Genomic DNA, 12,067 nt, shown 5'->3' with positions numbered 1-12,067 from the left:
TGAGTGGGCATCCACATGGGTTAGCTGCCTGAATAAGTGCTGAAGGTTGTGAGTGGGCTTGTGCGGCCTGTGCTGCTGTGATTTCAGCACTCCCGAGAAAAGCTAGCTCAGCTAGAATAAAGCTAGTTTGAGTATGTTTGTTTATGTGAGGTCCAGTCACACCCTATGACTACAGTGTAGATTGCCCCCAGACTACGGTATGGTTTCTGAGCTCAAATAAAATAGAGCTGGAGCCTCATCACTGCTACAGAGGCCTGGTCTACAGTACACGTTTATACTGAATTTAGAAGCGTTAAACCGATTTTTACGCTGCACCCGTCCACCCAACGAAGCCCTTTATATAGATATAAAGGGCTCTTAATACCGATATCTGTACTACTCCCCGACGAGGGGAGTAGCGCTCAAATCAGTATTGCCATGTCGGATTAGGGTTAGTGTGGCCGCAAATCGACGATATTGGTCTCCAGGAGGTATCCCACAGTGCACCATTGTGACCGCTCTGGAAAGCCATCTGAACTCAGATGCACTGGCCAGGTGGACAGGAAAAGCACCGCGAACTTTTGAATTTCATTTCCTGTTTGGCCAGCGTGTAGAGCTCATCGGCACAGGTGACCACACAGAGCTCATCAGCACAGGTAACAATGCAGTCTCCTGAGAATCGAAAAAGAGCTCCAGCATGGACTGCACAGGAGATACTGGATCTGATCGCTGTATGGGGAGAGGATTCCGTACTAACAGAACTCTGTTCCAAAAGACAAAATGAAAAAACATTTGAAAAAATTTCCAAGGCCATGATTCAGAGAGGCCACACCAGGGACTCAGGACAGTGCCGTGTGAAAGTTAAAGAGCTCAGACAAGCCTACCAGAAAACCAAAGAAGCAAACGGAAGGTCCGGGGCAAGGCCAAAAACATGCCGCTTCTACGCTGAGCTGCATATAAGTCTAGGGGGGTCCGCCACCACTACCCCACCCCTGTCCGTGGATTCCGAGGTGGGGATGGTAATCGCAGCCATGGCTGAGGATTCTGCGGACGGGGAAGATGAGGAGGACGAGCTTGTAGAGAGCACACAGCACTCCTTTCTCCCCAACAGCCAGGAGCTTTTTCTCATCCTGACGGAATTACCCTCCCAGCCCTCCCAAGCAACTATCTCAGACAATGAAGCCATGGAAGGGACCTCTGGTGAGTGTACCTTGTAAATATAACACATGGTTTAAAAAGCAAGCGTTTTTTAATGATTAATTTGCCCTGAGGACTTGGGATGCATTCGCGGCCAGTAAAGTTACTGGAAAAGTCTGTTAACATGTCTGGGGATGGAGCAGAAATCCTCCAGGGACATCTCCATGAAGCTCTCCTGGAGGTACTCCAAAAGCCTTTGCAGAAGGTTTCTGGGCAGCGCTGCTTTATTCCGTCCTCCACAGTAGGACACTTGATCATGCCATGCATGTAGCAAGTAATCTGGTATCATTGCATGACAAAGCCTAGCTGCGTATGGTCCCAGTGTTTGCTGGCATTCAAGCAACATCCATTCTTTATCTTGCTGTGTTATCCTCAGGAGAGTGATATCGTTCATGGTAACCTGGTTGAAATTCAGGAATTTAAGTAAGGGGACAGAGATGGGCATTCCTACTGGGCTGTTTGCTTGTTGCTTAAAAGAAAATCCTTCCCTGCAGGTAGCCAAGCAGGGGGGTGGAGGGAGACGCGATTGGCGCTGCGCTTTTCCGCGTTTGGCTAGCAGGGATCTTTCCTGGTACCAGCCACGAGGTGGTTTCTGCTGCTGCACGTTAACAGGAAAGAAGCAGCACTCAATGGACTTTGCTTGCTATTTGGGAAAGGAGAGTGCTGGATAGATGAAGGCTGCAGAAGATGAAAGACAATGGCTTACCATGGCCGCATGCAAGCAGAATTCTGAGCCCAGACCTGCGTCTGTGATCTGTACCACCAAAGCCGCAGGCACTCATTTAAGAAGCAAAATGCGACCTTGTAGTGAAAACACATGTGCTATGTAAGGTGAATAGTGTTGTTCACCGTGAAAGAGTATGACCATTATTCTCTAAAATGTATCTTTTTAAATACTTCTCTCCCTCTTTTCCCTCCCTCATGCAGCTGCAAATTTTTCAAGTATCCCTACTCTGTCCCAAAGGCTCTCAGATAAGGTGGCGGGGAAAAAAAATCGCGAGAAGAAATGTTTTCAGAAATCATGGAAGTGACCTGCAATGAAAGAGCGCATCTGAATGAGTGGGAGGACCTGGTAGCAAAGTACAGGAAAGATGCCAGTGAACATGAGGATAGGAGGGACGAATGTCAGGATAGGACGGATGAATGTGAGGACAGGAGAGATGCTCGAGATGAGAGGTGGCGGCAGGAAGATCAGCGGCGGCGGGATGCAACTCTGGGGCTGCTGCCTGATCAAACTGACATGCTCCGGCGTATGGTGGAGCTTCAGGAATGGCAGCAGGATCAGAGTGCCGCTGCAGCCCCTGTATAACCACCCTCCCCCCTCACCATGTTCCTTAGTCTCCTCACCCGCCAGAGAAATAAGAACTCGTGGGGGTAGGCTCCGTGCACCTGCCCACTCCACCCCAGTGGACAGCCCAACCAAAAGGCTCTCATTATTATGAAACTATGAAATTTTTATAGTGGCCTTTTACTTCCCTACTATTCTCCGAAACCCCACCCAGGCTACCTTGTCAGTTCTCTCCCTCTTTCTATAATTAAGTAATAAAGAATACATGATTTTTAAACAAAAGTGACTTTATTTCCTTAGAAAGCAAGCTGTGATCGAAAGGCGGGGGTGGGTGGCTTACACTGAATGAGTCGAGTCAATCAAGGAGGGGAGGGTTTCATCAAGGAGAAAGAAACACAACAGTCAGACTGTACCCTGGCCAGTGATGAAACTGGTTTTCAAAGCGTCTCTAATGCGCACCGCTTCCTGGTGTGCTCTTCTAATCTCCCAGGTGGCTGGCTGCGCGTAATCAGCGGCCAGGTGATTTGCCTCAGCCTTCCACCCCGCCATAAAGGTCTCCCCCTTACTCTCACAGAGATTGTGGAGCACACAGCAAGCAGCAATAACAATGGGGACATTTGTTTTGGCTGAGGTCTGAGCGAGTCAATAATGTGCGCCAGCGCGCCTTTAAACGGCCAAATGCACATTCTACCACCATTCTGCACTACCTGACTACTGTCCAGGCTGCCTGTGTATGGCTTCATGAGCCATGGCATCAAGGGGTAGGCTGGGTCCCCCAGGATAACGACAGGCATTTCAACATCCCCAACTGTTATTTTTGGTCTGGGAAGCAATTCCCTTGCTGCAGCCGTTTAAACAGAGTAGTGTTCCTGAAGATGCGAGCGTCATGAACCCTTCCTGGCCATCCCACGTGGATATTGGTGAAATGTCCCTTGTGATCCACCAGTGCTTGCAGCACCATTGAAAAGTACTCCTTGCGGTTTATGTAGTGGGTGCCCTGATGCTCTGGTGCCAAGATAGGGATATGGGTTCCATCTATCGCCCCACCACAGTTAGGGAATCCCATTGCAGCAAAGCCATCCACTATGACCTGCACATTTCCCAGAGTCACTACCTTTCATAGCTTTGTGATTGCTTAGTGATTGCTTTGGCTACTTGCATCACAGCAGCCCCCACAGTAGATTTTCCCACTCCAAATTGATTCCCGACTCACCGGTAGCTGTCTGGCGCTGCAAGCTTCCAGAGGGCTATTGCCACTCGCTTCTCAACTGTGAGGGCTGCTCTCATCTTGGTATTCTGGCGCTTCTGGGCAGGGGAAAGCAAGTCACAAAGTTCCATGAAAGTGCCCTTCCACATGCGAAAGTTTCGCAGCCACTGGGAATCGTCCCACACCCGCAAAACTATGCGGTCCCACCAGTCTGTGCTTGTTTCCCGGGCCCAAAATCAGCATTCAGTGGCTAGAACCTGCCCCATTACCAGCAGGATCTCCAAAGCGCAGGGGCCCTTAGTTTGAGAGAATTCTGTGTCCATGTCCTCATCACTCTCATCGCTGCGCTGCTGTAGCCGCCACCTCCTTGCCTGGCTTTGCAGGTCCTGGCTCAGCATTGAGTGCATGAGAATGCGCGAGGTTTTTAAAACGTCCATGATTGCTGTCTTGAGCTGAGCAGGGTCCATGCTTGCTGTGCTATGGCGTCTGCACAGTTCACCCAGGAAATAAGGCACGAAACGGTTGGCTGCTGCTGCTTTCACGGAGGGAGGGGTGAGGCTGTACCCAGAAGCACCCGTGACAATGTTTTTTGCCCCATCAGGCACTGGGATCTCAACCCAGAATTCCAATGAGCGGGGGAGACTGCGGGAACTATGGGATAGCTATGGGATAGCTACCCACAGTGCAACGCTCCGGAAATCGACGCTAGCCTCAGTACATGGACGCACACCGCCGAATTAATGTGCTTAGTGTGTGCACTCAACTTTATACAATCTGTTTTAAAAAAACGGTTTATGTAAAATCGGAATAATCCTGTAGTGTAGACGTATCCAGAGTGTCTAAACTGAATTGGTGTGAGCTTGTATTAAACTGTGTGTTGATCCCATTATAGACAGGCCTCTATGGAACGGGACAAGCTGACACCTTCTCCATGACTGTTTCCTTATGTGTATTTCAGTTCAAAAAGTGATTTTGTAAAAAGAGCATCATATTTGTCTGAATATTTTTATATCCATATCAAATTTGTTCAGTTTACTGTTTAAAAATGTGTCTCTTCTACTTGCCTGTCTTGCCAACTTCCCCTGGAATCACACTCTCAACAGGGCTGTTTTCCTTCTCATGCATCACCAATAAAAAAGTTCCAAAAGCCAAATTATGCTGAGTAACACTTGTGTAAAATCAGCATCCTGTTTGGGTTTACGCTGGTGTAATTTATTGCTTGGAATATAGTGTGTGATGCACAATAAGGAATCCAGTTCCCTCTCTTAGCCATACTGGCTCCTAAGGACTAGCAGAAATAAAAACAGTAAGAATGTACTTTTGTTAATACAGTAAGCAGATATGACTTTGAAAACTAGCTATGTTGATATATTGAGCCTTTCAGGGAGAGAGGAAGAAACAAACGAAAAACAGCACGGTGAAGTTTATCAGCTTTAAAACTTATTCAGAATCTTCTTCTGTCCCAAATACCAAAGATAGATTTCAAGTAATAGTTTAAAACACTTAGCAGAAAACTCCCTTTTGAAAGCAATGTTTTCATTGGGAGCAGTATTACTTGCATTTTGCTTAGCAACAGTGTGATTAAATGTAACCTTGCTATATATGCAAGTTATTGTGTAATTCAGAACAATCAGCATTTCTAGTAAGTTTATTTGCTGTTTTCCATTAAGCATTTTCTTTCATTCACATTGGTTCATGTTAGGTGATTGAGCAAAATGTTTTCCTGATAAGGCTTATAGTAAGTGTTTTAAATATTTCCATTTACTAAATTGCGGTAGTAAATTTTTTTTTTTTAAATTTTATTTCAGATCCCAGAGTAAAAGGATGGCTTCTTCTGGATAACTATACACCTACATTTATCTTCTCTGTCTTATACTTATTAATCGTATGGATAGGACCAAAGTACATGCAGAATAAACAACCATTCTCATGCCGAGGAATTCTAGTGATCTATAATGCTGGACTTACGCTACTGTCATTTTATATGTTTTATGAGGTAGGAGGGTTTTTTTGTTTGTGCAGTACCCTATTTAACCCCCACTTACACAAACCTGTCCGTGCATATTGTTGTCCTAAACTTGGTAAAATAACTGCCAAAATGTTGCAACAATTCTTCAGTGGTCACTTCTCCAAAGAAAATCACCATTATTACTAAGTTCATACGAGCACTGCTGTTAATACCTTAGGGCATAGAGGATGGTGTGCAAAATAAATTGTTCTGAAATGTGAAGCTCTCTTTCAGCACACAATGAAAAGGAAAACTCAACTTCCGTGACTTGTTATAGTCTTCAGGTAAACTTCAGTAGTATTTGAATAGTTCCTAACTACTCCCCTAAAAGAGAACTACAGGCGGGCTGCTCTAAGAATGGGTAGTTACATCACATCTCACTAGGGAGCATAGAATATAATTTTATTTAAATGTATTAGATCCACATCTTAATCTTTGCTTTTGCACATTTGAGAATCACATCTTCTCAATCATCTTGGTTGTTCTGTAACAGAAATATGTTATCACACTTGGGATGCCATTGTTTTCACAAAGTTAAAACCAGATTATTTAATATAATTCCTTCAACTTTGAGTGAAACTATGTGTCTGTTTTATTTTACAAGATAGAGATCCAGAAACTATAAATTCCATCCTACCCCATCAACCAGATCAATAAGAATGTTCACAATTAATATGCTGGGGTTAATTTTTTTTTCAGTAGGTACTTAAAAAAATCAAGAAAGTTAGTTAATTATGTTAACATTTTAAGCTTCATATCACTTAAATAATTGTGTAAATATGATAGGTATGTGTATTGTCTGAGATTACTCCATGCAAATATATAAAATTAAGCATAAGCAATATCACCACAGAGTTCATGACAAACATCTTAATCTATGGCATATATACAAGTGCAGATTTATTTGGCATTATAGTAAGTGTAGATAAAATTCCCATTGCAGCTGATCTCTTCTCTTCTAGCACTCAGAATAATACTCATATTTTCCACATGAAGTTTTTGTAACAGGGTAGGAGGATGGCCTAGTAACCACTAAGAAGTCTTTTCCATTACTAATGTCTGATTCTGTGAACTTGGAGCACTGGACTGAGACTTAAGGCACCCAGGTGCTGTTCCTGGCTCTGCCACTGGCCTACTGGGTGACTTTGTGCAAGTTACTTTCCCTTTCTGTGTGCCAGCTTCCCCATTTTACAGATGGGGATAATGATACTGATCTCCTTTATTAAAGCGATCTACTGACGGAAAGCACTGTACAAGCTAAGTATTGTCATTATTATTAATTCATTATTTTTCTTACTTAAAAGTTATTCCTTCACACTATTCCCTATACAATATTCCGTAAACTTTATATGATGTAAAGCCTTTATAGTTGTATTACAGCTGAACTGCTTCTCTTTTTCATGGCAATCTCCCCACTTATTAAGCACCATTTGCCTTGTCAACTCAGCTAAATCAAATGCATGTTTATATTTTTTTTTTTAACACTTGCCTGGCATTACTCATGTGGCTTGGAAAACTGCCATAAAGTCACATAGTCAATGTGAGTTCTTTGATATGGTGAAGGGAAAAATAAAACTTCACCTGTAGGCTACATGATTAGTGGCTAGAGCTTAAATTTAACTAGAATGTCATTGAACATAGTCTTTGCTACTGTGAATATATAATGCACCTTGATTTTCAGTGTTAGCGTTATATTTAGTGATCTTGCTCTCTGCATGAAAATATCCATTCAGCATTGTCTGGCAAGACCACAACTTTATTCACTTAAAATATCTGGAAACGCCAGCAATAAATTGTACAGTGCAGCTCAACATCCTTTCCTTAATCACTTCCAAATAATTCCCACCCAGGTCCCAGCTGTCTCGCTGCTGGGACCCAATGTCCTTCCCTCACTTGAGGTGAAAGGGGATGGGGTTTGGCTCTGCTATTCCAGACGTAGAAACCCCCGACCCCCTTCTTCAGCTCCCTTAAGGGATGCTTTCCTTCAAATCCTTTCCCAATCCATATCATCCAATAACTATATCCTTTCCGTAGAGTACCTGCTGTGATGAATTTTATGTAGTAAGGTGCAGCATTACAACCTAACTCCCTTACTCCAACCTACTGGATCCCAGACTTACTGTGGGGAAGGAGAAAAAGCCTACCCCGCTTTGGCCAGTCTGGCAGCAAGGGGAAAATTCCTTCCCAGCTCCCCAGGGAAAAGGGCAACTAGTAAAATGCCCACAGCAGATCAAAAGGGAATCTGGTCCTTTTGTCAAGTTCATGGGTGAGTGAATGCTGCCAGCCTGATCCCAGTAAAAGAGGGGCTGTCTGGGACTGCATGGGGTATAAATCAGACATGCCAAACCTGTTGGGGAAAAAAATGCAGAAATCGGGTCTTTTTGATTGGCTCCTGCTTGCTGGGAACAAGGTGGGGGAGAGAGCCAAGGATGCACAGTGGGCCCACCACAGTCCCAGACTGCACGTGGGGGGGATCTAGTCACATAGAGTGTTAGGGTTCTTAGGGACTGGCTTGTTTTGGCCTTGTTTTGAAATGGAATTAACTTGATTTTTGCTTATTGTGAAAGTCAGGGTGCTTATTTACTACATGAAAGTTGGCAACTGTGGTATAAATACTCCCCACATCTACACTCTTACAGCCAGCGGGAAGGGTGGTGCAGTGGCCTTCTCCTTGCCTGGCCCCAGCTGCATACTGTCCATCTCTGTAAACTTTCCTACAACAGATAGGGAGAAGAGCCCTTAAAGGGACAATACCCCTTTTCTTCCAGCTAGCCAGTCAGAGACCTCCCCCTGCTTTGTGTGGTGAGCACATTAATGGGTGCAATATAACTATTTTTATAAATAGACACCCACAGAGCTACAGTGTTATATTAAATGTTAATGGCCTCAGTAACCTGTGTATGCTGTGACTTAGCATTTTGTAACGTAAACTACATTATATGTATACAGCAGGGGTGGCTCTAGGAATTTGGCCGCCCCAAGCACGGCGGCATGCCGCAGGGGGCGCGCTGCCGGTTGCCAGTCCCGCGGCTCCGGGGGACCTCTTGCAGACGTGCCTGCGGAGGGTCTGCTGGTCCCGCGGCTCCGGCATGCGGGAGGTCCACCCGAGCCGCGGGACCAGCAGACCCTCCGCAGTCATGCCTGCGGGAGGACCGCTGGTCCCGCGGCTCCGGTGGACCACCCGCAGGCATGACTGCGGAAGGTCCGCCGGAGCCGCCTGCCGCCCTCCCGGCAAAATGCCTCCCCAAGCGCGCGCTTGGCACGCTGGGGTCTGGAGCCGGCCCTGGTATACAGTGCATTTCTGTTCAGCACTTCAGAAAACTTCTAGAGTAAATAAAACCAGTTCTTTAAACCCCCTTCAATAGACTCTGCATTGTGCCCATATTTATGTAGTCCTACAATGGCAGAGTTGAGGGCAAACATAATAATGGAGTGCCAGCTAAGACCCTGATCCTGTGGAAAGCTTTCACACGGGAGGAGTCCTACTAACTTTGGTTGGACAACTCACTTGCATAATATTAAGCCTGTGCATGTTTGCTCCATACTACCATTGTTGACAATTCACAATTCCTCTGCAGGAGAGTATCTCTTTTGCTAACAAGAAATATAAGAATGTTTATCCTGTCCAACATCCTGTTTACAAATGTGGTGCTTTTATATGAAATTTGGTAATATTCTATGGACACTTCATTGCATATTCATATTTGACATTTATGTCTACAACTTTTTTTAAGTACATAAAACATTTAGCAGCTTGCAGTTACTGTACCTGATGTTGTATTTGGAGTCTTGCTGCAATTTTATTAATGGTTGTGAGTCATGACAGGAACACCATTTACTAATCTTGTTTAAAAGAATGAGTTTTCTAGAATCTGAGATAATTGGGTCACCATACAACTAAGTCAACATCCCAACTAAGATATGATTAAACTTAACCAATATGGCTTTCTGTCTTTTAGAATTGAGCGCACATTCATAAAGATAAATTTTTACACACTTCCCTTCTATTTGCTTTCTTAAGATCAGAAAAATAAGGTTTGAATTTCTGCCTCTTCTCCACTTTAACCTAAAATTCTTGTGATCTGAAGTCCCCCTGTTCACTTGTATTTGCCAGTATGCAATATAATTGGGTCCCTTGTTTTAATTGGGAAAGCTTCCTGACAGCATGGAGGCTAAAGTTCTGTGTCTGTATCAACAGAGCAGCAAGTTTGTACATATTGCCTCACTAACGTGCCTCAATCCAGACCTTCTGTTAGTAGTACAGTTTTATTTTGTGCAGGGTGTTTGACACAAACGGTAACCGCAAAGCAGTTTATAAAGTTCAGTAATACAATTACAAAATTAAAGAAAAAATGAAAGCAGACAGGGAGAAAGTAACAGGGACAAAAACAAACTCTTAACTGTAGGGTGTTCACTTTTGTGTTAATAAAGATTCTGCTTTGGTTCCTCAGAACTAAATGACCATACTGTTAATGTTGAGTAGCATTTTTCAAAATTGCCTTTAGAATGGTTAACTTTAGGTAATTTAAACATCCCATGCTCTGTATTTCTGCTGGAAACTGCTCTTTCATTCTGCTACAGTCAGTCTTTTGTAGACAGCTGCATTTCATAAGAAAAGACATGTCCATGATCTAGCATTGACGGTGCCTTTAGGAAAGAGAGTTGAACTCCACTGGTGTTCCTGCCAAATTAAAAGTACAGCTACAGGACTTCCCTAGTTACAGCTGAAAAGTACAGCGATTCATAGGTCCTAAGTGATATGGGGACCTGCCTATGCTGTAAACACAAGATTAGTGATTCCCAAGTGACTCAAGACTTATTGCAGAGCCAGTTGATACCAGCAGTAAGGTGGACTGGCCCCATCTCCTGTAAACAGAGAAGAGGTGGGGGAGACACTTTAGTAAACCGTTGTTCATCAAATGATAGCACAGAATTTTGCAGGTCATGTAGACAGTAACATTAATATAAACAACGTGTCATACCAGTACTTGCAGCTATATAAATAATACATTTGGGAACAATTACTGGTCAGGTCAGTGTGTCCCATGTGTGGCTAGTTTCTTAATTGTCTTTTTAATATGTGCTGAAATAAGGTAGAGCAAATAAATGTGGCTAAAAGAAACGTGAGTAAATTAGAGAAAGCAAGCATGATTGATTATTTTTCATGTTTAGAAAAAGCAGAGCATGTTGTGAGCACTTCTGGAAACAAATGAGTAGTAAGTTACTTGAAATAGTCTCTGACTACAGGTCCATTCTTCCCTTTAAAGGGCTGCATCAGAACACCATTGGTTACTTAAGTGGAAGAAATTTCATACCAGGTTTAATTACAAGTGTTAAAAAAAACAAACCCCCACTTTGGATTGCACAACTCGGACATACCAATTACTCTGGAAAAATAAGCTTATGGTATGTAGGGTTGTTGACTGTAGCAAATATTCACTAAGTGGAATAAATACAGTGTAAATGTTGTAGTTATTCCTCCATTTTAATGGCCCCTGGAATGATGAGGATTATGTAAGCTTTTTCCACACAATGTCCTGAAACAAGGTTTTATGCTACTTGACTAACTTGAGGATGCTAAAGAATCCATACAGGCTTTTCAGTCTTCAGTTATTCAGAACTCTTTCCATGCTGTCATAATGATGGTCTCTGTGCAGCACCCACTGTCCAGGAATGAAGTTGGTCCTTTGGCATGCTTCTGCTTTTAAATGTTTATGCACACAGAGATCGGGGGTCTCCTCTTGGATGAGAAGTATGATAGTAGAATTGTATTTTGCTTATGGGTGAGCAGTTGGTTAGACTGACATAAAGGAGAATAGATGGATATATTGTTGTTGGGGTTTTTTTTAGTTTATACGGTAGTCACATTCAAGGCTGCAGCTGTCCTTCTCCAATAAGATTTTCTCATTTGTGGTATGGTGATGCTCAGTTAGATTCTTTCACCCATACCATTCATAAGAGGACTCTTAAGTGTATGTATTAGTGTATAGTTAATTGCTTGCTTTAAATGGTGGTGTTTGTGAAGAAGATCAAAAATGGTGACACAAACTGACTTTGGATTTTGTTTTAATTTTTAAAGTAAAACTAACTGTTCCAAAGCACTTCACACATTTAAAAAAAAATAGGTGGAAAAATGATGCTCTAATTGTGGAAAAAATTGACATTAGAAAAGGGCAGGCCATTTAAGTGCTTAACTTCTATAAGACCTAACTAGAACTAATTTACTACCCATTCTCCGATTCTGAGGTACGTGCAAGTAAATTAACACCTCTTATCCTTAACTTATTTAACTACAAAGTTTTCAGTGGTTATGTAAAACACTTTTTGTAACCCAAGTCATCCCTAGTGACACTGACAGAGAAGCCCTCCTATATTAGCACTTTGTTGG

The 12,067-nt window shown here is 43.2% G+C and overlaps 1 protein-coding gene across 3 annotated transcripts in view; it reads left to right on the top strand.

Moving 5' to 3' along the window:
- ELOVL5 (ELOVL fatty acid elongase 5) overlaps positions 1 to 12,067 on the top strand; it is a 61,951-nt gene that overhangs the window by 40,005 nt on the left and 9,879 nt on the right. For all 3 annotated transcript variants that reach the window (XM_045009049.1, XM_045009050.1, XM_045009048.1), the window contains exon 3: positions 5,480 to 5,667. In XM_045009049.1, coding sequence (XP_044864984.1) covers positions 5,480 to 5,667 — 188 coding nt within the window. The remainder of the gene's footprint in view (positions 1 to 5,479; positions 5,668 to 12,067) is intronic.

Source organism: Mauremys mutica, chromosome 3 (genome assembly GCF_020497125.1).
Source record: "Mauremys mutica isolate MM-2020 ecotype Southern chromosome 3, ASM2049712v1, whole genome shotgun sequence".
In the NCBI taxonomy this organism is placed as follows: domain Eukaryota; kingdom Metazoa; phylum Chordata; order Testudines; family Geoemydidae; genus Mauremys; species Mauremys mutica.
The sequence above is the reverse complement of the archived record's forward strand: the minus strand, read 5'-3'. Positions and strand labels throughout refer to the sequence as shown.